General features: G+C 52.4%; 1 protein-coding gene across 1 annotated transcript in view; it reads left to right on the plus strand.

Moving 5' to 3' along the window:
- The window catches only part of CLEC16A (C-type lectin domain containing 16A), a 132,882-nt gene extending 107,304 nt beyond the window's left edge, over nucleotides 1-25,578 (plus strand). The window contains exons 22-23 of the mRNA XM_060260795.1: nucleotides 4,802-4,945; nucleotides 24,415-25,578. Of these exons, the coding sequence (XP_060116778.1) occupies nucleotides 4,802-4,945; nucleotides 24,415-24,764 (494 nt within the window). The 3' untranslated portion in view covers nucleotides 24,765-25,578. The remainder of the gene's footprint in view (nucleotides 1-4,801; nucleotides 4,946-24,414) is intronic.
- The last annotated feature ends 972 nt before the right edge of the window (nucleotides 25,579-26,550 follow it).

Raw genomic sequence — 26,550 nt, forward strand, 5'->3', positions numbered from 1 at the left:
GCAGCCGTACCTTGAAGACTAACACAGCTCGTGGCAGGAGAGGAGGTCTCCTTTGGGAGTCACGGCTCGCTGCTTCATCCCCCGCCACAAATTTTGCCAGTCTTGAAGGTTCTCCTGGACTCCTGCGCTTTTCAACAGCTACAGGCAGACTAACGTGGCTGCCCGTCTCGATCTCTTCTTTGGGCAGCACCTTCAGTATCATGTACAAGAATGGTCCTACTGGATCAGAGCCGTGGTCCAGCATCCTCTTTCAAACAGCAGCCAGCCAGTTGCTTTTTCTCAGCCGTAGCTGACTGCTGTGATACTGCCTGCCTGCCTGCAAAGCCTTCCTGGCCTCGGACCCTCATCTCTGCTGGGGACCCCCTTCTCCTGCCGTGCTCACCCAAGCGAAGCCTTCAGAAGAGCCACCCCGAAAGCGGGCTAGACCTACGGGCTCTGTCTTGCAGCTGTGGCAGAACGGCCTGTCTGAGGAGTTCAGGATGGCTCCTCCGCTTCCCTCATTCCACGATGCAAAACAGAATCGTTCAGGAGGGAGTTTGTCACGTCGTGGCAGGGAAGGCACCCCTATAAAGGGGACACCTTCGTAGCCTATTCCAATGTTTATTGTAAGGTATCGCCTGGCTCTTCGTGCGCTCCGAGCTGCTTTTGTTATTCCATTTCCTGCAGTCGTTGACCGACATCCGATACTTTGGGAGGGGGGGAACTGCTTTTAACTTTTATGGTTGTGGTCTTACTGCATCGTTCGGCTCGACATCTGGGCCCAGACTGACAAGATTTTCAGAGTGTGGAGCTTTGAAGAGTCAGAGCTCCGTTTGTATGAAAGCGCAGGGATCTCCAGCCCTTTGGCTCTCCGAGGCTCGTGCCCCAGAAAACCCACGGTCCTGTTAGTCTCTCTGTAGCTGCAGAAAAGAGCCAGAGTCCAGGAGTAACACAGTTTGTGGCAGGGGAGGAGCTTTTGTGAGTCACTGCTCACATCTTCAAATAATCTTTTTAAACTCCAGAAGATCATTTTGATCTCTAAGGCTCTACAACTCGGGTGGCCAAACTTGTTTAATGTAAGAGCCACATAGAATAAGAATCAGATGTTTGAGAGCCACAAATGGAAGGAAGGAAGGAAGGAAGGAAGGAAGGAAGGAAGGAAGGCAGGCAGGCAAATAGATGGAGGGGAGGGGGGAAGAGGTGGAAAGAAAGCAACTTTAAATGTATTCTCCAAGCTGCCAGCTATCTTGGCTTGGAGAAGTGATTTAAAGAGAGAAATGTCTTCTCCCAGCTGGTTGACAAGGCAGTGGGGGCTTCAAGAGCCACACGGTATATGCGAAAAAGCCACATGTGGCTCCTGAGCCACAGTTTGGCCACCCCTGATCTACAAGGTACAAATCTGGCTCTTCTCCCACAGGTGAACGTGGCTATCTTCTGAAACCGTATGCCTTGTCTGGATGTCTTGTGCTGCTGGACTGCACCTTCTTACACGGCGCAGTCCACCTTGATCCTCAGCGAGAAAGTCGGTGCAATAAATTAAATAAATAAAGTAGCGGCAGATCAGTGCGGGTGGCCAGACCAGGGGCCTCCGCACGGAACGTCTCCGTGTCTGTCCCTTTCTTCCTGATGGTGGGACAGGATAGAAGCAGGCCTCAGGATTCAGCAGGAGCTCACAGGAGCACAGCTGAGCCTTTCTGAGGGCTCCCCCTTTTCCTCCCCACCTACCTTGTCCATTAAATAGCAGGTGCAGCTGCATAACAATCCCTGGATTAGGAGAGCGGGCAGCCAGCCAGCCACCAGGGGCTTTGCCACACCCCCAGCAGCCCTCATTAACCCCTGGAGAAGCCCACACCACCCTTTCTCCACTTCTGATGTGATTTTGGGCGGCCGGCAGGTGGCTTGCTGAGAAGAAGAAGATATTGGATTTATATCCCGCCCTCCACTCCAAAGAGTCTCAGAGCGGCTCACAATCTCCTTTACCTTCCTCCCCCACAACAAACACCCTGTGAGGTGGGTGGGGCTGGAGAGGGCTCTCCCAGCAGCTGCCCTTTCAAGGACAACCTCTGCCAGAGCTATGGCTGACCCAAGGCCATGCCAGCAGGTGCAAGTGGGGGAGTGGAGAATCAAACCCGGTTCTCCCAGATAAGAGTCCACGCACTTAACCACTACACAAAACTGGCTCTCTATTAGAGCTCTGGCTGACCCAAGGCCATTCCAGCAGCTGCAAGTGGAGGAGTGGGGAATCAAACCCGGTTCTCCCAGATAAGAGTCCGCACACTTAACCACTACACCAAACTGGCTCTCTGAGGGGGGCAGGAGAGCTCCAGGAGAGCGAGGCATGCTTGGGCTGGCTGGCTGGATCTCTAGCCAGCCGAAGCAGGCATCACTCACCCAGGGTTCTCCTTTCTTGCATCAGGTTGCTTTTTGGCTGAGGGGCGGTGGTATATTCTAATGAGTTACGCTAATGAGCCCCACCACCTATTTTTCTACGAAATGACCCCTGGGTAGAATGGAGGTGTGGCAGAAGCTCGGGGGGGGGGGGGTTGCAGGGGAAACCCCAACGCTCCTCAGTGTTTCAGGCTGTGCCCAGTTGCCGCCAACGAGGAGCGTTGCTTGGCCTTGCCGCAATCAAGGCAGATGAGGGAATCCCCAAAAGGACTGAGTGGGTGGCTCATCGCAGAAAGCAGCCCAGGAGAAGACTAGCAGGTATACCTGCAGGGCTGTTGTCATTTACATAGAGGAAAAATAGGCGTGGGATGTATCTCCATGACTCAGATGTCCCAGGCGAGCCCGATGTTGTCGGATCTTGGCACCTAAGCAGGGTCAGTCTTGGCTGGCACTTTGGTGGGAGACCGCCATGGAAGCCCAGGTTCGCTACACAGAGGCAGGCAACGGCAAAACCACCTTGATCCTCTCTTCCCTTGAAAACCCCACGGAGTCACCCTGAGTCAGCTGCAGTTTAACAGCTTTTTCCAGCTCTGGTTATTTGTTCACTTGTTTTTATGTTTGTACCGCACTCCCCAAACGGCTTCCATCGCTCTCTCCTATTCCTCACAACACCCCAGTGAGGTATGTGCGGCTGGCTGAAGGTCACTCCACAGAACTTCCATGGCAGGGTGGAGATTCGAATCTGGGTCTCCCCAATCCTGGTCTGGCACCCTAATCCCTAGACCACACTGGATCTCAGGATATGATCACCATCTTCAAGTACTTGAAGGGCTGTCGTATAGAGGATGGGGGTGGAATTGTCTTCTGTGACCCAGAAGGTAGGACCAGAACCGACCGGTTGAAATTAAATCAAGAGAGTTTCCTGCTCAACATTAAAAAGAACTTCCTGACTGTTAGAGCGATTCCTCAGTGGAACAGGCTTCCTCCTTGGGAGGTTTTTAAACAGGCTAGATGGCCGTCTGATAGCAACGAAGATCTTGTGAATTTAGGGGGAGGGATTTGTGAGTTCTTTGTCTTGTGCAGGGGGTTGGACTAGATGACCCTGGAGGTCCCTTCCAACTCTATGATTCTAGGATTCTGTTTCACACTCCAAAGGTGCAAAGTAAATGCTAATCTTTGTCAGTGGGAAGTGCCCCTTCTAGAGTTCTATTTTTTAGGAATGTACCAGAGATGTTTCAAGTATATATTTGAAAATAGAAGAAAGTATACTAGTTGGGGAGCCCCAGTTAGCTAGAAGCAAGTGGTCAGACGTGTTCATGCAGCGTTGGATGGAAGAGTCTGCGGCACCTCAGGGGACAGTGGGGAGGGACGGTGGCTCAGTGGTAGAGCATCTGCTTGGGAAGCAGAAGGTCCCAGGTTCAATCCCTGGCATCTCCAAAAAAGGGTCCAGGCAAATAGGTGTGAAAAACCTCAGCTTGAGACCCTGGAGAGCTGCTGCCAGTCTGAGAAGACAATACTGACTTTGATGGACCAAGGGTCTGATTCAGTATAAGGCAGCTTCATATGTTCATATGTTTTAGGGGAGGGACGATGGCTCAGTGGCAGAGCATCTGCTTGGGAAGCAGAAGGTCCCAGGTTCAATCCCTGGCATCTCCAAAAAAGGGTCCAGGCAAATAGGTGTGAAAAACCTCAGCTTGAGACCCTGGAGAGCCGCTGCCAGTCTGAGGAGACAACACTGACTTTGATGGACCGAGGGTCTGATTCAGTAGAAGGCAGCTTCATATGTTCATATGTTCAGTGGGCACTTTCACACATACTAAATAATGCACTTTCAGTTCACTTTGAAATTGGATTTTACTGTGTGAAATGGCAAAATTCACTTACAGTCACTGAAGTGGACTGAAACGGCATTATTTAGCATGTGTGGAAGCACCCGGAGTCAAATCCCCGCTCTGGCACAGAAGCTCCTGTTGGCTGACGGGGGGGGGGGGGGGGGATCACACCCTCTCAGGCCAGCCTCCCTCACAGAATTGCCGAGAGGATAAAACAGATCTGGGCAGAGGGACCTGAGCTGCTTTGGGTTCCCGCTGGGAAATAAGGCCGGGTAGAAACAAAGTAAAATTTCAAAGAAAATGCAGAAAACATTTCCAGCAGGAGGAAGTTTTGGAAGACCGTTTGGGCACCGGATCTGCAATCAGAGCTGTGCATTTTCCTGTACTTCTGCATCCCTCGTTTAACGAATGCTGCTTTCGCACCTGTCCCCCTTCTGCCTTCTCCCACCTGGGTTTGGCTTGCACCATTCAGGCTGGCCGATGTCTCCCAGCAAACAGGAGGGCCGTTTCTCTCCTCTTTCCCACATGGAGGTGCTTTTGCATTGTCGGTAATGTCTCCCCCTTCCCCCTCTCCTTTTTCTTTTTGCTTTCTTCACTGGCAGGTTTCGCCGTTGCCCAGTGCACCAGCCAGCCCGGCCCCTCGCCTCTTTCGTCACCATCCCCTCCCTCCAGCGGGAGCACGGAGCACTGTGACTCAGCGGCGGCCAGCTCCACCTCTACACCCTCGGTGGTCCAGAGCCCCTCAGGTACGGAGCCCTTCCTTTCGATGCTCCCTCCCTCCCCACCCCCGATTCATCAGGCTTCCTTTTTTATAAGCTCCGTTGTAAATTCAGAAGCTTTCTTGGTTTCTCCGGATGCTCCACGTCTCGTTCACATCGTTAAAATTCTAGAATGAGTGAATACAGTCCAAGAACTTGTGGGCATTCCGTTAAATGAATGGCATGTGGAATTCACTGCCACAGGAAGCAGTGGTGGCTACTGGCATAGACGACTTCAAGAGGGGATCGGAGAAACGTCTGGAGCAGAGGTCCAGGGGTGGCTAAACTTGCTTAACGTAAGAGCCACAGGGAATAAATGCCGGATGTTTGAGAGTCGCAAGACAGGAAGAAAGGGACCGTTCCGTTCATTTATTGTAATTAGCCATTGGTGCTACAAGTCGACAAGAGTCTCAAGGGAAAGCAAAGTAAACGAAACATTAATAAACATGCAAAGTAAAGCAAAAGGGTATAACAACAGATGCAATGCAATAGCAATAACAATGTAGATATACACATAAACGTACAAATCATCCCTTCATATTGCCGCCTTGGCACGTATGTTCTTTGCCGCAAGGGTGAAGACTGAAACGTTCCGGGAGATATAAGCATCAGTATCAGATAACAGAAATACTATTTTTTTTCCTCATCTGAATAAGCACTTAGGCATGACAGAATTCCATCTGAAAATTTGGCCCTTGGACTAGAATAGAGCAGACAGAAAAGTAAATGAAGGAAGGAAGGAAGGAAGGAAGGAAGGAAGGAAGGAAGGAAGGAAGGAAGGAACTTTAAATGCATTCTCCAACCTGCCAGCTGGCTTGGCAAAGTAATTTAAAAAGAGAACTGCCTTCTCCAAGCCGACTGATGGGGCTTCGAGAGCCACCCAATATGTGTGAAAGAGCCACATGTGGCTCCCGAGTCACCGTTTGGCCACCCCTGGTATAGCGGGAATACTCTGTCTGGTGCAGTGATGCCCTGTCTTCTTGGTGCTTGGGAGGCAACAACAGGAGGGCTTCTGGGTTTTGGCCTTGTGGGTTTTGGCCACTGTGTGGCACAGAGTGTTGGACTGGATGGGCCACTGGCCTGATCCAACATGGCTTCTCTTCTGTTCTTGTGTGACACAGAGTGTGGGACTGGATGGGCCATTGGCCCAAGGGGGGGGAAATATATATATAATTTTGATCAGTCAGATGTATCTTTAGTATTGAATTAGAATCTATAACCTCGGGGAAGTCTATATTGGAGGGAGGGGGGATTGAAAAGTCATATGGGTTAGTATTGAAGCAACGAAGGGAAATTAAGTTCTGTAACCATATGCTATCAATAAATTGGTAAAACATAAACAGGGCTTCTCTTATGTTCTTATGTGACACAGAGAGTTGGACTGGAGGGGCCACTGGCCTGATCCAACATGCCTTCTCTTCTGTTCTTATGTGACACAAAGTGTTGGACTGGAGGGGCCATTGGCCTGATCCAACAGGGCTTCTCTTCTGTTCTTATGTGACACAGAGTGTTGGACTGGATGGGCCATTGGCCTGATCCAACAGGGCTTCTCTTCTGTTCTTATGTGACACAGAGTGTTGGACTGGAGGGGCCATTGGCCTGAACCAACAGGGCTTCTCTTATGTTCTTATGTGACACAGAGTGTTGGACTGGATGGGCCACTGGCCTGATCCAACATGCCTTCTCTTATGTTCTTATGTGACACAGAGTGTTGGACTGGATGGGCCATTGGCCTGATCCAACAGGACTTCTCTTCTGTTCTTATGTGACACAGAGTGTTGGACTGGAGGGGCCACTGGCCTGATCCAACAGGGCTTCTCTTCTGTTCTTATGTGACACAGAGTGTTGGACTGGAGGGGCCATTGGCCTGATCCAACAGGGCTTCTCTTCTGTTCTTATGTGACACAGAGTGTTGGACTGGATGGGCCACTGGCCTGATCCAACATGCCTTCTCTTATGTTCTTATGTGACACAGAGTGTTGGACTGGATGGGCCACTGGCCTGATCCAACAGGGCTTCTCTTCTGTTCTTATGTGACACAGAGTGTTGGACTGGAGGGGCCATTGGCCTGATCCAACAGGGCTTCTCTTCTGTTCTTATGTGACACAGAGTGTTGGACTGGAGGGGCCATTGGCCTGATCCAACAGGGCTTCTCTTATGTTCTTATGTGACACAGAGTGTTGGACTGGATGGGCCACTGGCCTGATCCAACATGCCTTCTCTTATGTTCTTATGTGACACAGAGTGTTGGACTGGAGGGGCCATTGGCCTGATCCAACAGGGCTTCTCTTCTGTTCTTATGTGACACAGAGTGTTGGACTGCATGGGCCATTGGCTTGATCCAACAGGGCTTCTCTTATGTTCTTATGTGACACAGAGAGTTGGACTGGAGGGGCCACTGGCCTGATCCAACAGGACTTCTCTTCTGTTCTTATGTGACACAGAGTGTTGGACTGGAGGGGCCACTGGCCTGATCCAACAGGGCTTCTCTTATGTTCTTATGTGACACAGAGTGTTGGACTGGAGGGGCCATTGGCCTGATCCAACCTGGCTTCTCTTATGTTCTTATGTGACACAGAGTGTTGGACTGGATGGGTCATTGGCCTGATCCAACATGGCTTCTCTTATGTTCTTATGTGACACAGAGTGTTGGACTGGATGGGCCATTGGCCTGATCCAACATGGCTTCTCTTATGTTCTTTTGTGACACAGAGTGTTGGACTGGAGGGGCCATTGGCCTGATCCAACCTGGCTTCTCTTATGTTCTTATGTGACACAGAGTGTTGGACTGGATGGGTCATTGGCCTGATCCAACATGGCTTCTCTTATGTTCTTATGTGACACAGAGTGTTGGACTGGATGGGCCATTGGCCTGATCCAACAGGGCTTCTCTTATGTTCTTATGTGACACAGAGTGTTGGACTGGATGGGTCATTGGCCTGATCCAACATGGCTTCTCTTATGTTCTTCTGTGACACAGAGTGTTGGACTGGATGGGCCATTGGCCTGATCCAACATGGCTTCTCTTATGTTCTTCTGTGACACAGAGTGTTGGACTGGATGGGCCATTGGCCTGATCCAACATGGCTTCTCTTATGTTCTTCTGTGACACAGAGTGTTGGACTGGATGGGCCACTGGCCTGATCCAACATGGCTTCTCTTATGTTCTTTTGTGACACAGAGTATTGGACTGGAGGGGCCACTGGCCTGATCCAACATGGCTTCTCTTATGTTCTTTTGTGACACAGAGTGTTGGACTGGATGGGCCATTGGCCTGATCCAACATGGCTTCTCTTATGTTCTTCTGTGACACAGAGTGTTGGACTGGATGGGCCACTGGCCTGATCCAACATGGCTTCTCTTATGTTCTTTTGTGACACAGAGTGTTGGACTGGAGGGGCCACTGGCCTGATCCAACATGGCTTCTCTTATGTTCTTTTGTGACACAGAGTGTTGGACTGGATGGGCCATTGGCCTGATCCAACATGGCTTCTCTTATGTTCTTCTGTGACACAGAGTGTTGGACTGGATGGGCCACTGGCCTGATCCAACATGGCTTCTCTTATGTTCTTTTGTGACACAGAGTGTTGGACTGGAGGGGCCACTGGCCTGATCCAACATGGCTTCTCTTATGTTCTTTTGTGACACAGAGTGTTGGACTGGATGGGCCATTGGCCTGATCCAACATGCCTTCTCTTATGTTGTTATGAATCCATTTGGTGTTGCTTCCCAGTGGGGCCAGGTGTCCTCCCAGAATTATGTCCAGACACCAGATGACACAAATGAGTTTTGGACATTGTGCTCTAGGGCAGGGGTGGCCACGCTGGCTGAGGCTGATGGGAGTTGTAGGCAAAAAACATCTGGAGAGCCACCCTTGGCCCCCCCTGCTGTAGGACATTGCATCTCTGCTAAGCTCCCACCCACCCCCTCAGGCCACTGCCCCCAAATCTCCAGGGATTTCCCCCGTTGGAGTTGGCAACTACTGAAACGAAGCACCTTCCATTGTTTGTGTCGACAAGGGGATCCAACGAGGTTGCTTTAGAGGGGTGCCAGGTTCTGCCGTTCATGGATCAAGCTCGATGCACAGCTTGCCAAAGAATGCTGTCCACTCAGAGTTGCCCAGCAGGGCCTCCGCTCTTTTACGAGCGACCACGTGGGACAGTCCATGTTCCCTCTTAAGCTGCAGAGGCGCCTTTGTGAGCTGCTGCATCAGTCCGTGTGCTCTGGGGCCGTCCTTCCTGAGCTCAGAACCAAAATGTGTGAGCCGGAGGCTAAAAACCTGTGAGCTAGCTCACACTCACTCAGCTGAGAGGGGACACCGCTTGCAAGATGCGGGGTGAGCAGGACAGAATGAGAACAGGTGGTGGAGAACCTCTTGGGAGTGGGGGGGGGGCTTCTCCCCTGGGGCCTGAGGTCACAATGCCAAACCAAAGCACCCTCAGGGAACTGGAACAGAGACATGAATTAGTGTGCTCTGGGGTCACTTTTCCTAAGACGAAAACGTGTGAGCTGCAGGCTAAAAATCTGCAAGCTGGCTGACGCTAACTCAGCTTAGAGGGAACACTGGTGACGATCCCCGAAATTTTTATGCGGCTGTCCCAAAATTCTCGTCCTCTGGTTTGGAATCCTGTGCCATTCTGCACATGCTCTGGGGCTTTGTCCAGTACTTTCTGCGTTCCCTCTTTTGGAAGAGGTGAAGCCTTGCCCAAAAGGAATCTCTGGGGTGACAGACATTTCTGGTGATTCAGGCCCGCTGGTGGTCTTACGATATTAGCTCTTCTTCCCATTCCCAGGAATGTCTTCTGTCAAAGCACAGTTCTGGGGGAAGCTCTGCAGTAGAGAGGTTGATGTATCTCCCCCCGCCCCCCGCCCCAGAAGCTGTGTCATTTGGGAGATGGCAGTTCTGGGAAATGGAGGACTTTTCCAGGCAGTCCCTCGTGTCTGGCTTTCCTGAACCATGGAGGCTTTAAACCGGATTGCTCAGCATGCCTAGATTTTGTGGTTACAGTGAACTCGGGGAAACGCTGGTTTCCACAGCCAAATGCCAGCCTGTCTTCCTTCAGCAGCTTGGCAAGCTGTTGGCTTTATTCTGTAAACATTAGCAAGAGAGAAGACAGCTTTTGCTGCGTGCGTCCTCCGAATCTTTGGGTCTGTAGGTTCAACATGGCCAACTCTTTTTTTCACAGAGAGCATATTGCCTTTTGCTCGTGGGTGGGCTGCCTTTCAGACTACAGGTGAGGGGCTGAAGTGATACAAACCTGCAGAGAGGGTTATCCCCTAAAACTCTCCACTGGGCCTGAAGCGCTCGACGCAGGCTCTTGCTGAACTCCTGGAGGCGAAATTTGCATCCCTGTCGTCGGGTCCAATTTGGAGCCTTGCCTGCCTGACCCCTGCACCAATAGTTGCGTGCAAAGCAGAGGGGCCATGGCTCAGCGGTAGAGCATCTGTTCAGCATGCAGAAGGCCCCAGGTTCAATCCCCAGCTTCGCCAGTTAAAAGGACCAGGCGGGAGGTGATGGGAAAGACCTCTGGAGAGCCGCTGCCAGTCTGAGCAGACAAGGCTGACCTCCATGGACCCTGAGGGGGAGTCTGATTCAGTAGAAGGCAGCTACAGGCGTTCATGTGCGTAAACGTGGGCCAGGATTTTTGTGCCGGTTAAAGCTCAACTCCCATCTCTGTGACACAATCCCAGGAATGCGTCCTTATTGAGGTACGTCAGAAGCATCTCGCCAGACGAAGACGAGGTCCCTCAAGTTCATCTCCTTTGGAAAAACCCCAGTAGGAGGGCAGCCTGCCAGCAAGCGGCCTCTGCCCCACGGACGAATTTCTGTCCACCCGCAAGTGATTGTTCAGAGTAGTTCTGTAAAACCCACATGCCGAAGTAAAGCATTAACTGCAGTGGAACAGCTTGTGTGCTTATAAAAGAACGATACTTGCTAATATACTCTATTTACTCAAAAGGAGATTGGCACTGAAGGTGAAGGGGATGCCTCTAAAGTGTGGCACACTCCCTCCTCCAAAAGAAAAGTTGTGACTGGATGTGTAACACAGGGGCGGCCAAGCTTGCTTAATGTAAGAGCCACATAGAATAAACGTCAGATGTTTGAGAGAATTGAATTTGAATTGAATTGCAGATTTATACCCCGCCCTTCTCTCTGAAGCAGAGACTCGGAGCGGCTTACAATCTCCTATATCTTCTCCCCCCACAACAGACACCCTGTGAGGTGGGTGGGGCTGAGAGGGCTCTCCCAGCAGCTGCCCTTTCAAGGACAACCTCTGCAATAGCTCTGGCTGACCCCCAAGGCCCTTCCAGCAGCTGCAAGTGGAGGAGTGGGGAATCAAACCCAGTTCTCCCAGATAAGAGAGGTCTGGCTGACCCAAGGCCCTTCCAGCAGCTGCAAGTGGAGGAGTGGGGAATCAAACCCGGTTCTCCCAGATAAGAGAGCCATGGCTGACCCAAGGCCATTCCAGCAGCTGCAAGTGGAAGAGGGGGGAATCCAACCCGGTTCTCCCAGATAAGAGAGCTGTGGCTGACCCAAGGCCATTCCAGCAGCTGCAAGTGGAGGAGGGGGGAATCAAACACGGTGCTCCCCGAGAAGAGAGCTCCGGCTAACCCAAGGCCATCCCAGCAGCTGCAAGTGGAGGAGTGGGGAATCCAACTCGGTTCTCCCAGATAAGAGAGCTATGGCTGACCCAAGGCCATTCCAGCAGGTGCAAGTGGAGGAGTGGGGAATCAAACCCGGTTCTCCCAGATAAAAGAGCTACGGCTGACCCAAGGCCATGCCAGCAGGTGCAAGTGGAGGAGGGGTGAATCAAACCCAGTTCTCCCAGATAAGAGAGCTATGGCTGACCCAAGGCCATTCCAGCAGGTGCAAGTGGAGGAGTGGGGAATCAAACCCGGTTCTCCCAGATAAGAGAGCTCTGGCTGACCCAAGGCCATGCCAGCAGGTGCAAGTGGAGGAGTGGGGAATCAAACCCGGTTCTCCCAGATAAGAGACCACGCACTTAACCACTGCACCAAACTGGCTCTCTTGAGAGCCCCAAGACATGAATGTCAGATGTTTGAGAGCTGCAAGACAGGAAGGAAGCAAGGAAGGAAAATAGATGGGGGGGGAGAGGTGGAAATTAGGCAATTTTAACTTTAAATGCATTTTCCAAGCCATCTGCCGTCTTGGTTTGGAGAAGCGATTTAAAGAGAGGAATCCAGCCGACAGGGCAGTGGGGGCTTCAGGAGCCACACAATCTGTGTGAAAGGGCCGCGGGGGGCTCCCCAAGCTGCACTTTGGCCACCCCTGGCGTAACGTGTCTGAATGTGAGGCTGTCCCTCTTTTTTGATGGTGTGCCTAAAAACCTAGTTTTGCATTGGAGTTAAGACTGTTCCATTCTTTCGCGGGGGGGGGGGAGGGCTGTCAAGCAGCAGCCGAATGTGTGGCCACCCCCCCCCCGAGGATATTCAAGGCAAGAGGTGAACAGGGGGCTGGCCATTGCCTGCCTCCACGTAGCAACCCTGATGCGCTTCTGAGATCTGATGAGATGGGGGTAGCCTGCCCACCCCCCACCCCACCCCCCGGGTCAGGCAGGGAGGGTGGAGTTGTGCATAAGTGCAAAAGTGACTTGAAACTCTCTTGGGTCCATAGCATTAATTTTTCCTTTTTTCCCAGTTCAGTTGACAGAACTATATCTGTTACTGGCTTGCTTTGTTTTTCCACAGGCTTAAGGAGGCTTTTTTATTGTTTGGGGTGTTGAAAGGGGAGGGGGGCTTTCTCTGCAGGGAAACCTGACTTCCTTGCTTCTTTCAAACATGGCCTTTCCCAGCTGACAATTCTGGGCTGTGAGCAGCTATCAACACACAGTCCACACCCACATCCATACACACGCCCCTGCACTGTCCCGTGAAGACTGCCCCCCTTCAGAAAACTGCTGATAGGCCTCATAAATATGGAAAGCAGAAGGGGGGGGGAGGGTTGTTTGCATTGGAAGTGAGGAAAGTCCCGAAAATGCCAGGTCATTCTTGATTGTAAACTTCAAAGGGTTTTTTTAATGTGCACTTTCATTCAGTCCAAAGTCTAACCTGTGCCCTCTCCCTCTCTGGTGCAGTGGTTACGTGCATGGACTCTTATCTGGGAGAACTGGGTTTGATTCCCCACTCCTCCACTTGCGGCTGCTGGAATGGCCTTGGGTCAGCTAGAGCTCTCTTATCTGGGAGAACCAGGTTTGATTCCCCACTCCTCCACTTGTACCTGCTGGAATGGCCTTGGGTCAGCCAGAGGTCTCTTATCTGGGAGAACCATGTTTGATTCCCCACTCCTCCACATGCAGCTGCTGGAATGGCCATGGGTCAGCCAGAGCTCTCTTACCTGGGAGAACCGGGTTTGATTCTCCGCTCCTCCACTTGCAGCTGCTGGAATGGCCTTGGGTGAGCCAGAGCTCTCTTATCTGGGAGAACCGGGTTTGATTCCCCACTCCTCCACTCACAGCTGCTGGAATGGCCTTGGGTCAGCCAGAGCTCTCTTATCTGGGAGAACCGGGTTTGATTCCCCACTCCTCCACTTGCAGCTGCTGGAATGGCCTTGGGTCAGTCAGAGCTCTCTTATCTGGGAGAACCGGGTTTGATTCCCCACTCCTCCACTTGCACCTGCTGGAATGGCCTTGGGTCAGCCACAGCTCTCTTATCTGGGAGAACCGGGTTTGATTCCCCCCTCCTCCACTTACAGCTACTGGAATGGCCTTGGGTCAGCCATAGCTCTCTTATCTGGGAGAACCAGGTTGGATTCCCCCCTCCTCCACTTGTAGCTGCTGGAGTGGCCTTGGGTCAGGCACAGCTCTCTTATCTGGGAGAACCGGGTTTGATTCCCCACTCCTCCACTTGCGGCTGCTGGAATGGCCTTGGGTCAGCTAGAGCTCTCTTATCCGGGAGAACCGGGTTTGATTCCCCACTCCTGCACTTGCAGCTGCTGGAATGGCCTTGGGTCAGCCAGAGCTCTCTTATCTTGGAGAACCGGGTTTGATTCCCCACTCCTCCACTTGCAGCTGCTGGAATGGCCTTGGGTCAGCCAGAGCTCTCTTATCTTGGAGAACCGGGTTTGATTCCCCACTCCTCCACTTGCAGCTGCTGGAAGGGCCTTGGGTCAGCCAGAGCTCTCTTATCTCGGAGAACCGGGTTTGATTCCCCACTCCTCCACTTGTGGCTGCTGGAAGGGCCTTGGGTCAGCCAGAGTTCTCTTATCTGGGAGAACTGGGTTTGATTCCCCACTCTTCCACTTGTGGCTGCTGGAATGGCCTTGGGTCAAGAAGGAGCTGGCTGGATGAGTGAAAACGCTTTGTTTGGAGATGCAGCATCCTTCTACGCAAGGGAAGCCACTGCCTCACAAAATCTGCGTCATTGATGAGCTCAGCCCCGCTTGCAAAACAAAGCCCATCCGCACAGGGAATCCTCCAGCTGAAATGTTTGTGGCTGTTGCAAGCCTTGCAGAGAGGAGAGTTTGCCCTCTGCCCCCCACCCCTTCCCCACCACCTGTCTCTCCAGAATTCTGCCCCCTCCTTGGGCATTAAGAGACTTGGGGGAGAATGCACTCCAAAGCATTCGTTTAACGAGCGAAGTTCGTTTCTTAAGTGCGCCTGTATCTTTGCTTATTTAATTAGCGCATCCGTTTTAGATGAAGCTGCGCACCAGGTGTTAAGAGCAGGGCTCATATCATGCATCTCATCAGCTGCTGTCTATCTCCTGGCCAGCTGCTTGGGGGGGAGGGGGGTTGTCACTTTCTAAAACCTCGGCTTGGAAGAGGAATTTTAAAATCTTGAGAAGGGGGCACAGCTCATTGTGGAGAACAGATGCAGAGGGCATATCATGCTGGATTTGAAGGTGAACGTTTGCTTGGCTGTGGCTCATATGAACATATATGAAGCTATGAAGCTGCCTTCTGCTGAATCAGACCCCCCCTCCGTCCCTCAAAGTCAGTATTGTCTACTCAGACTGGCAGCAGCTCTCCAGGGTCTCAAGCTGAGGTTTTTCATGCCTATTTGCCTGGACCCTTTTAGCTGGAGATGCCGGGGATTGAACCTGGAACCTTCTGCTTACCAAGCAGATGCTCTACCACTGAGCCACCGTCCCTCCCTTAGAAATTTTGTCTAGAATTCTGAACATATGAAGAACATTTGAAGCTGCCTTATACTGAATCAGACCCTCGGTCCTTCAAAGTCAGTATTGTCTCCTCAGACTGGCAGTGGCTCTCCAGGGTCTCAAGCTGAGGTTTTTCACGCCTATTTGCCTGGACCCTTTTTTGGAGATGCCAGGGATTGAACCTGGGACCTTCTGCTTCCCAAGCAGATGCTCTACCACTGAGCCACCATCCCTCCCCTGCTCTCCAGGGTCTCAAGCGGAGGTTTTTCACCCCTGTTTGCCTGGACCCTTTTTTGGAGATGCCAGGGATTGAACCTGGGACCTTCTGCTTCCCAAGCAGATGCTCTACCACTGAGCCACCATCCCTCCCCTGCTCTCCAGGGTCTCAAGCGGAGGTTTTTCACCCCTGTTTGCCTGGACCCTTTTTTGGAGATGCCAGGGATTGAACCTGGGACCTTCTGCTTCCCAAGCAGATGCTCTACCACTGAGCCACCGTCCCTCCCTTAGAAATTTTGTCTAGAATTCTGAACATATGAAGAACATTTGAAGCTGCCTTATACTGAATCAGACCCTCGGTCCCTCAAAGTCAGTATTGTCTCCTCAGACTGGCAGTGGCTCTCCAGGGTCTCAAGCGGAGGTTTTTCACCCCTGTTTGCCTGGACCCTTTTTTTAGTTGGAGATGCCGGGGATTGAACCTGGGACCTTCTGCTTACCAAGCAGATGCTCTACCGCTGAGCCACCATCCCTCCCCGAGGAACCACCATCTTGTTATTTCTCACCCTCAAGCGATTCATGTTGCTGGAGTAGTCAAGCAGGGAACTGTAATGTACAGAAGGCGTCTGGACAAACTGGAAGCAAATGGAGAATGCCCAGTTTTTCCCTTCCAAGACCTTTCCTCCATGCATGTTTTCCCCAGCTTGGCTCAGACAGAAACCAGAGGTAAGAAAAATCCATGAAAAATTGCTAAGGCAATTTCAATCACTCACACATGCAATGCTGAATAAATAGAAGTCATGTAAGCACTCCAAGTTGTGAGTAGAAGTCCTGGGAGACCCTCAACATCTTGGAATGCATTTAGAGGACTTTTCAAATGATCACACTGGCACTTTGTCATTGTAAAACCTACCTTGAAGCTTGCCGCAATTTATAAGCTATTGTGATTCGTATGTGGCTTATAGGACTTCTGTTTACTATTTACTCGACATGATGTGAATTGAATACGAATTATGTGAGTGACTGAAATTGCCTTAGTAATTTTTCACGGATATTTCTCACCTCTGGTTCCTTGTTCGTGATTCTCTCTACTGTTTTGCTTTTGCTTTTGCTTTCGCACAGACAGAAGTCAAGGAGAACAGGCAGTTTGCGGAGGGGAAAGGCAAACACCCCCTTCTCTCCCGCCACTTCTCCAGTTTGTATTCCTCCCTCCCTCTCTCCCTCCCAGTGCGTGAACACCGCATGGCCACAGAACCAACTTTCCACACCGCAGGGCACACTGCTGTGGCAGTCCTGTTTGACTGAGGCCCCTGGCTGGCTCGTGTCCCGCACCAGAACTAGCACCGGCATGTTGTTATCGCACTTCTGCGTGGCTTGCATGCGCATGAGTCTCAAAGCACAAGAAATGATCCAGAGAGTTACTTTGGGGCTCCCCAAAGGGCAGCGGAGGTGCCCTCCTGCAATCTGCTTCTGGAAAGTTCCTCTGAGGTTTCAAAAGAGAGTTGCGAGATGGGCCATGGCCACGGAAGAGGAGGCAGTGGTTTGAGAAACATCCCTTCGAGCGCACCAAGCTGGCTACCTGCTTCTTTGGAACCAAGCCCTGAGATTTTGTTCTCTAGGAGTGCAGGCGGGAAACAACATGGTTTTGTTTACACTTGCTGTTCCTTCAGCCAGTTTGGTGTCAAGGTTAAGTATGTGGACTCTTACCTGGGAGAACTGGGTTTGATTCCCCACTCCTCCACCGGCAGCTGCTGGAATGGCCTTGGGTCAGCCAGAGCTCTCTTATCTGGGAGAACCGGGTTGGATTCCCCACTCCTCCACTTGCAGCTGCTGGAATGGCCTTGGGTCAGCCATGGCTCTCTTATCTGGGAGAACCGGGCTGGATTCCCCACTCCTCCATTTGCACCTGCTGGAATGGCCTTGGGTCAGCCAGAGCTCTCTTATCTGGGAGAACTGGGTTTGATTCACCACTCCTCCCCTTGCAGCTGCTGGAATGGCCTTGGGCCAGCCAGAGCTCTCTTATCTGGGAGAACCGGGTTGGATTCCCCACTCCTCCACTTGCAGCTGCTGGAATGGCCTTGGGTCAGCCAGAGCTCTCTTATCTGGGAGAACCGGGTTTGATTCCCCACTCCTCCACTTGCACCTGCTGGAATGGCCTTGGGTCAGCTATAGCTCTCACAGGAGTTGTCCTTGAAAGGGCAGCTTCTGTCAGAGCTCTCTCAGCCCAACCACCTCACAGGGTGTCTGTTGTGGGGGGAGAAGATATAGGAGATTGTAAGCTGCGGAGAGAGAAGGGCGGGGTATAAATCTGCAGTCGTCGTCGTCTTCGCGGCTGCAATAGCACTAGCAAAGGAAGCCCCCACAATTCAGTTATTTTGCCCCCCCCCCAAAAAAAAGCTTTGTGTTGTGTGTGTGCATTCTGAACTTTGAGGCTTCCCCCCTCCCGCCCCGCTCCCAAGTCAAGCGGTCACTGCTGGATCCTTTAAGAAAAATCCCTGCAATTAGGTTTGACCGCCTTCCAAGTGCTGTATTTCAGCCTCCCCATCTCCAGCCAACAGGGCAGATTTATCCTGCGTTCTGATTTACAGCTAGCTTTGGGGAGGAGATGCAGCCGGCTCCTGCAATTTATTACCGCTAAGTGGGCCTGGAATATTGCTAACCCACCAGAAAATCTGAAAAAGATGGCTCTGGCTTCGTGTTTTTTAAAAAGGGTCACCAAGGCGAGGCGCGTTTCGCCCACCGCTCGGTCTTTTGATGTTTGCAGGGGGGGCGCATTCAGCAGCGGCCAGGCTTCAAATGGACCAGGCTCCCCTTCTGAAGGGAAAGAGGGGGGCGGGGGGCTCTTCATAATCTCCTCAGGCTCCCAAAGAAAAGGGTCAGGGGGAGGAGAGGGAGACCCCAGGATGCCCTGGCAAATGATGTGCCCTTGTTGCAACTCTTAACTTGCTGTCTGCTTTGTGTCTCTTCCCACCCACCCCTCTCCCAGCGGTCCTTCGGTGGCCTAAAGGCTTTCATGTTGATCTGTGTCGCTGTGTGTTTCCCTCTAGTCAGGCCTGGCAGGAAAGGACGGCGGCAGGCGTTTAGTGTCTCGGAGGCGGATGTTCACGGCGGACACTGGGTTTGAGCGTTCTGGCAGCTGCCGCAGCAGCAGCACCCGTGCTGCCCAGACCCCTTCAGGCAGGTCTCTCCGTGCTCCTTCCATTTGTCCCCTCAGCCCCTTCCTGACGACAGATGTCAACAGAGATTCGCCGCTGTGCCCTTCTGTGCCCGCAGAAAGAAGTAACCGGCATGGCAGGCTTCCTCCCTGGGGGTGGCGCATCTTCTGAGAAATCTCAGCTCGGCGCATGATAGAACTGAGGCTATGCAGAGGGGGCCGAAGACGTAGCTCGGGCAAGGGGGCTGAATTGCGGGGGGACTTCGCTGCATGCAGGCCTGGTGCGCTCACGGGCCAGCCACCTTCCCCTAGCCATCCCCAGCTTCTCTTTTCACCTCTCCTCCCACTGAAAATGATCACGGCTCTTTCTCCTCCTCGCAGCAATCAGCCAGGGCTAGAGGTTCCCCAGCCCTTCGGCACCTGGGAGCCAGTTTGGTGTAGTGGTGAAGTGTGTGGCCTCTTATCTGGGAGAACCAGGTTTGATTCCCCACTCCTCCACTTGCAGCCGCTGGAATGGCCTTGGGTCAGCCATAGCTCTCGCAGAGCTGTCCTTGAAAGGGCAGCTTCTGGGGAGCTCTCTCAGCCCCACACACCTCACAGGGTGTCTGTTGTGCGGGGAGAAGATATCAGAGATTGTATGCCTTTCTGAGACGCTCAGAGAGAAGGGCAATGTATAAATCTCCAGTCTTCTTCTTCTTCTTGGTAGTCAGTTTGGTGTAGTGGTTAAGTGCATGGACTCTTATCTGGAAGAACCGGGTTTGATTCCCCACTCCTCCACTTTCAGTTGCTGGAATGGCCTTGGGTCAACCAGAGCTCTTGCAGGAGTTGTCCTTGAAAGGGCAGTTTCTGTCCGAGCTCTCTCAGCCCCACCCACCTCACAGGGTGTCTGTTGTGGGGGAAGGAAATAAAGGAGATTGTGACCACTCTGAGACTCTGATTCAGAGAGAAGGGCAGGGTATAAATCTGCAGTCGTCTTCTTCAGCAGGAGACGGAGCTTCGCAAACGGCACAGAGTTCGAATTTCGCATGCACGGAAGCTTCCTTCTGTGATGCAGAGGCAGTCAGGAACGAGGAGGACCCGCACACCTGTGCTTGTGGGGGAAGGAGGAAATCCCACCCCGCTGGCCCCTCCTTTCCACCTCTCCTGCTCCGTCTCCACCTCCGAATTCTCTTTTTGGGGTCTTCCCTCCGTTGTGGTTTTGTTGCCTCTGTCTGTCTCCCTTGCATGCTCGTCTGCCGGCTGTCTCCTTTGCCCATCTGTTTGCCCGCTCTCCCCAACCCCAACTGCCTGGCTTCCCCTCCCTCCCTCTCTCCGTGCCCACAACGGTGAGCACCAGGCTCGTGGGAGCCACCAACAGCCCACGGCTCCACCAGGGTTTGTCTCCACCGTCTGGGGCTGCCGCTGCAGCAAACTCCCTTGTGGTTCCCCTGCACAAACTCAGATGTTGTCCTTACAGGGTGGGGGGAGAGTTCTTTTAAAGGTTTGTATTTCTCTGCACCACTGTGGAGCTTCCGGAAACATTCTTTAGCCTTGCTGTTGCGTACCTCTCCTTCAGGGATGCCAGCCTCCAGGTGGAGCCTGGGGGTCCCCTGGAATTACAGCTCATCTCTGGACTACAGAAATCGGTTCCTCTGCAGGGTAGAAGGTTCTGCGGCGTTGCAGCCCACTGATGTCCCTTTCCTCCCCAGGCGCCATCCCCAAATCTCCAGGAGTTCTCCAACCTGGAGCTGGCTAGGAGAGCCGGTTTGGTGAAGTGGTTAAGTGTGTGGACTCTTATCTGGAAGAACTGAGTTTGATTCCCCACTCCTCCACTTGCAGCTGCTGGAATGGCCTTGGGTCAGCCAGAGCTCTCTTATCTGGGAGAACCGGGTTTGATTCCCCACTCCTCCACTTGCAGCTGCTGGAATGGCCTTGGGTCAGCCAGAGCTCTCTTATCTGGGAGAACCGGGTTTGATTCCCCACTCCTCACTTGCACCTGCTGGAATGGCCTTGGGTCAGCCAGAGCGCTCTTATCTGGGAGGACCGGGTTTGATTCCCCACTCCTCCACTTGCAGCTGCTGGAATGGCCTTGGGTCAGCCATAGCTCTCTTATCTGGGAGAACCGGGTTTGATTCCCCACTCCTCCGCTTGCAGCTCCTGGAATGGCCTTGGGTCAGCCAGAGCTCTCTTATCTGGGAGAACCGGGTTTGATTCCCCACTCCTCCACTTGCACCTGCTGGAATGGAGAACCGGGTTTGATTCCCCACTCCTCCACTTGCAGCTGCTGGAATGGCCTTGGGTCAGCCAGAGCTCTCTTATCTGGGAGAACCGGGTTTGATTCCCCACTCCTCCTCTTGCAGCTGCTGGAATGGCCTTGGGTAAGCCAGAGCGCTCTTATCTGGGAGGACCAGGTTTGATTCCCCACTCCTCCACTTGCAGCTGCTGGAATGGCCTTGGGTCAGCCAGAGCTCTCTTATCTGGGAGGACCGGGTTTGATTCCCCACTCCTCCACTTGCAGCTGCTGGAATGGCCTTGGGTCAGCCAGAGCGCTCTTATCTGGGAGGACCGGGTTTGATTCCCCACTCCTCCACTTGCAGCTGCTGGAATGGAGAACCGGGTTTGATTCCCCACTCCTCCACTTGCAGCTGCTGGAATGGCCTTGGGTCAGCCAGAGCTCTTTTATCTGGGAGAACCGGGTTTGATTCCCTACTCCTCCACTTGCAGCTGCCGGAATGGCCTTGGGTCAGCCAGAGCTCTCTTATCTGGGAGAACCAGGTTGGATTCCCCACTCCTCCACTTGCAGCTGCCGGAATGGCCTTGGGTCAGCCAGAGCTCTCTTATCTGGGAGAACCGGGTTGGATTCCCCACTCCTCCACTTGCAGCTGCTGGCATGGCCTTGGGTCAGCCAGAGCTCTCTTATCTGGGAGAACTGGGTTTGATTCCCCACTCCTCCACTTGCACCTGCTGGAATGGCCTTGGGTCAGCCAGAGCTCTCTTATCTGGGAGAACTGGGTTTGATTCCCCACTCCTCCACTTGCACCTGCTGGAATGGCCTTGGGTCAGCCAGAGCTCTCTTATCTGGGAGAACCGGGTTTGATTCCCCACTCCTCCACTTGCAGCTGCTGGAATGGCCTTGGGTCAGCCACAGCTCTCACAGGAGTTGTCCTTGAAAGGGCAGCTGCTGTGAGAGTCCTCTCAGCCCCACCCACCTCACAGGGTGTCTGTTGTGTGGGGAGAAGATATAGGAGATTGTGAGTTGCTCTGAGTCTTTGATTCAGAGAGAAGGACAGGGCATAAATCTGCAGTCTTCTTCTTCTTCTTCATGTCTTAATTACCAGGGGGGCAGGGTCGCTGAGCTAGTAATTGAATTGTTTCCTCTCTGTATGGTTACAGATCCGCCAGGCTGACCCAAACAGCAAATTTGTTTTGTTTGTTTGCTTGCTTGCTTATTTATTATACCCCCCCGTTGCCACTCACCCAGAGGGCCTCACAGTGACTTAAGACATTTAGATGACATCATAATAAATGTTAAAAACCAACAAGAATCAGAGAATACGTATAAAATTAAGATCTGTGACTCAACCCCATACATCCCAGGGAGAACTAAAGGCCTCGTTTGCCGCAAGTCACTAGTCCTCATGAAGATTTGTGACCTCTTTTGAGGGGGGAGGGGGTGTATCCCTTAGAAACCAAGACCGATTTCCCACTCACCTTACGCCGCTCTCACGTTCCTCTTCTCAGCGGAGCTTCCTTCTGATTTCGCACTATGCGCCCCAGGGCTGCAGCAAGTGTCGGTATTTTCATGCAGCAAAGAGAAACCTCTAAAAACCCGTTTCTGTTTGCACTTGCAGCCCCGGGACAGATAGTGTGAAATCGGAAGGCAGCCTCGCTGAGAAGAGGAACGTGAGAGCGGCATAAGGGGAGTGGGAAATCGGTCCAAGCTTTTAGTTCACCCAGCTTCCCACAGTTGCTCTGGTGCGCGGAGATATTGAGGAATAATGACGATGGTTTGGGGTTTGTTTGTTTTTTTATAAAGAAGTGTGAAACAAATCTTCCAGGAAATCAAAATACACTCTGTCCAACTCCTGGGCAAAGAAATGACACATTGCAAGAGCCAGGTTTTACTTGGAATCATCTCTTACTTTAGCTCATTTCCTCTACTCAAGTTACACCCCCCACACACACACACAAAAAAAACCTAGTGTGTTCTGTAGGCCTGCCAGGAAATGGCCATTGCTATGTTTAATATATGAATGGTGTGACGTGGGAATGCTCATGTTTTTCACTTATTCATGGATCTTCCCAGAAAGAGAAGGATTCTTTCTTCCCTCCCTGTTTCACTGAACGTTCTCAGCACTGGCCATCTCGTTTTAAAGTCTCCCCAATCGGATCTGGCACAACCAGCCAATGGCCTGCCCTCCTCTGTTCCTCTCCAGCGCTTATGGGAGGAGTGTCACAGCAGGGAGCCTTGTGAAGGGGCCACTTCTGATCTACTGGATAAATCGGGCCTCCTAGCTCTGCGGAAGACGATACTCCCATGAGCAGAGAAATGCAGGGGTCAGATGGCATACTGGGAAACAGAGACTCATGTGGCTGCAGGGATAGAAAGCCCAGGAGAGCCGGGGGGGGGGGTGGAATTAAATGCTGGGTCACCCTTGGCCACAGTTGGCCTGGATTCGCACTCAGGGGTTCAGGACCAGCAAGGGAGGGAGGCTTAAACCCTACCGAACCCGGTGCTGTTTTCTTGATTTGAATTATCCCCAGTGAGCCAGCATGGTGCAATGGCTAAGAGTTGTCAGACTAGGACGTGGGGAATCCAAGTTCGAATCCCCACTTGTGCCGTGGAAGCTCGCTGGGGTGACCTTGGGCCGGTCACACGTTTTCAGCTTGACCTACCTCACAGGGTGGTTGTGAGGATAAAGCGGGAGGAGGATGTCAGGCGCTTTGGGTCCCCACTAGGGAGGAATGTGGGGTCTCGGTGAAGTGAATAAATAAACGTTGCCAGGTTAGGGGAATTGGTGCAGGTCTCACGTAAAGAGCGTCCTTAGGGCAAAAAGGAAGAGAAGCTACTGAAATCTTTCCTTCTGTACAGGAGGGATTTCTGATAGGTATTTCTCTCTCCCTCTCGAAAACACAGGCAGTCCAGTTCCATATTCTAGAGAGGGAAAATTCTTCTTCTGCTCCTATGAAATCTGCCTCGTTTGCCCCAAAGTTCAGGGCCTGGAATACAGAATCAGGAAAGCCAGAGACTTCTGCTGCAAACTGTCTGGCTGTCTCTGGGGTTCTCCTGACCCATTGCAGGTTATGAAGAGACCGGCAGATTTATTGCCTGGCAGATCACCACTGGTGAGCAGGTCATGATCCCAACTGGGCCAGCGTTTGATCATTTCTAGTCAGTTTTGCTCCGTGACTTCCTCCACTTGATTTGATTTGATTTTTAGCCCGCCCTTCCCGTAGAGCAGGCTCAGGGCGGGTTACATCATAAAAGCAATCAACAGTAAAAACAATTTAAAATATATAAAATCTAAAATGCATTCTTCCATTCCCCTGAACTAGTCTCCAGTCCCAAGTCACCCTGGATTCTCTTTCTCTCCCCCATCCCCCCTGGCCCTTCCAGCACTGATCAAGAAAGAGCTTTTCACCTGTCCCCAGGTGTGTGTAGCCCAAACCCCCAGCTTTTCTGCTTCATTTTTGTGTAGACGAGACTGAGAGACAGTAACGCCGGGCTGTGTGTCCATCTGAAACCAGACTGGAAGTCCTGCATGTAAAGTTGCTGCTTTGTGCGATTGTGAAGTACTATAATCCTCATCAGGAGTGGAATTCTAGCAGGAGCTTAAGCTCTTGGAGGGTTGGCTACATCAGGGGGTGTGGCCTAATATGCAAAGGCGCTCCTGCTAGAGCTCCACCCCTGACTCTCGTGCAGTTTTTAACATGTAGCGACGCCCAGGCATCTAACTTGGTGTTTCTTCTGTTTCCACTTTTCCTTTCACAGATGACGCGACAGCTCTGGACCACGCCAAGGCGCCCTCCTTCAGTCAGCTGGCCATAGTGGAAGACTCTTCCATGCCTCTCTCAAGATCCGGCAAGAACCTGGGCAGGAACGTCGTCGTGGAAACGGCCAACTTGTCTCCCAGTCTGATCCCCGCCCCGCAGCCCACGATCTCCCTCATCTCCACCACCAGTTCCGACTCCCTGGGCATCGAGTCCTTGACGCTGGTGCCGCCGGCCGACACCGACTGCATCCTTGCCGTTGGCTGCATCCTGCCGCCGGCCACGGAGACGGACGTTGGCACGGAGGGGGAAGGGAGCAGCCCTTCTCATTCGGACAACGAGCAGCCCTAACGGAGGTGCACAGCAAACTCAGCGCTGCTTAACGAAGCTCATTAATGAACCCGTAGTAACGCCCCACAATCCTGTGATCGGAGTATTTTTTCTTAAAGGGATATGATCCTGCATTTTTGTTTAAAGAGGAGAGAGGACCCCTCTTGTAGACTTAAGACTAAGTATTGAACACTGGTGGTGATGGAAAAGGGGCGTGGGGGACACAGTGGCGGGGGTGTAGGCAATAGCAAGGTGTTTTGGGGGACCTGTAGGTTTGCCTCTCCACTTTTTAAAACCACTCATGCAAAAGCCACTTGTTGGAACTGCATTTGCTGCAACTGCGGCGAAGTTAAGGAGACTTAAGAGAAACCATACGCTTTCTGTTTTGAATCATTTTGCGGGGGGGACGCGGTTTGGACCGCTTGCAACTTTTGCCTAGAGGAAAGACTGATGGACACTGGGGGGGTGGTGAAGGCAGCTTTTGCACACAAGCAAACCTTCCTTCCCTTCTACCAGCCACTTTAGCAGTCGGTTTATTTCCCAAGGCACGAGCGGCCTGTGGAAGCTCCGGCCCAATCGGCTTGCTTGTATTTATACCGCTGTCAACTTTTCAGCCTCCGTTCGCACATCTCCCCTCTGTGCATCATCTCATCCGAACCAGAAGTTGTGCGCACATCTGTTGAGGGCGGGGTCTGCGGAAGGGGCCGGGGGGGGGACCGCCCGCTCTTCCGCGTCTCTCAAGGGCTTCTTTGGAGGAGAGGGTGGGGAGTCTTTGGCAGGGTTTTTGTGTACAAAGATTTCAGAGGAATGTAAAATATTTTAGCATACTGCTTTCTCCCGTGGTATGGTCGAGTTGTCTTTGCCACGTTCTCCCATGATAATTTGCTTAAGGAGGCTCTGTCAGTGCGGTCTTCAGGAGGGGTGTTTTATATACCACTAAACCCACCATGCCGCTGAAAGAAGTGAGGTGTCCCCAGCTTTTATGAGCCCGCAAACACCTTTAGAGTTCTGACACGGCATGGTGGGCACAGCAACAAAATGGTAGCCACAAGAGGTGGAGCCAGCCACAAAATGGCTGCCACAGCTTATTTTCAGTCACACAGTGGATATCTTTAAATCAAAATAGGAGTCGATTGCACTTTTAAGACCAACTTAGTTTTCTTCAGAATGTAAGCTTTCGTGTGCTCTTAAGCACACTTCCTCGGACGAGGAATCCGGCACGGATTCTTTGTGTGGAGTGGCAGCAGTTTGCAAAGCAACATGAAGAGCCTCAGAAGAGCCCTGCTGGGTCAGACCAGGGAGGGTCCATCTAGTCCAGCCTCCTGTCTCACACAGTGGCCAGCCAGTTCCTCTGGAGGGCCAACAACAGGGCAGAGAGGCCTTCCCCTGAGAAGAACATCAGAAGAGCCCTGCTGGGTCAGACCAGGGAGGGTCCATCTAGTCCAGCATCCCATCTCACTCAGTAGCCAGCCAGTTCCTCTGGAGGGCCAGCAACAGGGCAGAGAGGCTGAGGTCTTCCCCTGAGAAGAGTGTCAGAAGAGCCCTGCTGGGTCAGACCAGGGAGGGTCCATCTAGTCCAGCATCCCATCTCACTCAGTAGCCAGCCAGTTCCTCTGGAGGGCCAACAACAGGGCAGAGAGGCCTTCCCCTGAGAAGAACATCAGAAGAGCCCTGCTGGGTCAGACCAGTGAGGGTCCATCCAGTCCAGCCTCCTGTCTCACACAGCGGCCAACCAGTTCCTCTGGAGGGCCAACAACAGGGCAGAGAGGCTGAGGCCCTCCCCTGAGAAGAACATCAGAAGAGCCCT

This window comes from Heteronotia binoei, chromosome 20, assembly GCF_032191835.1.
Source record: "Heteronotia binoei isolate CCM8104 ecotype False Entrance Well chromosome 20, APGP_CSIRO_Hbin_v1, whole genome shotgun sequence".
NCBI classification, from domain to species: Eukaryota; Metazoa; Chordata; class Lepidosauria; order Squamata; family Gekkonidae; genus Heteronotia; species Heteronotia binoei.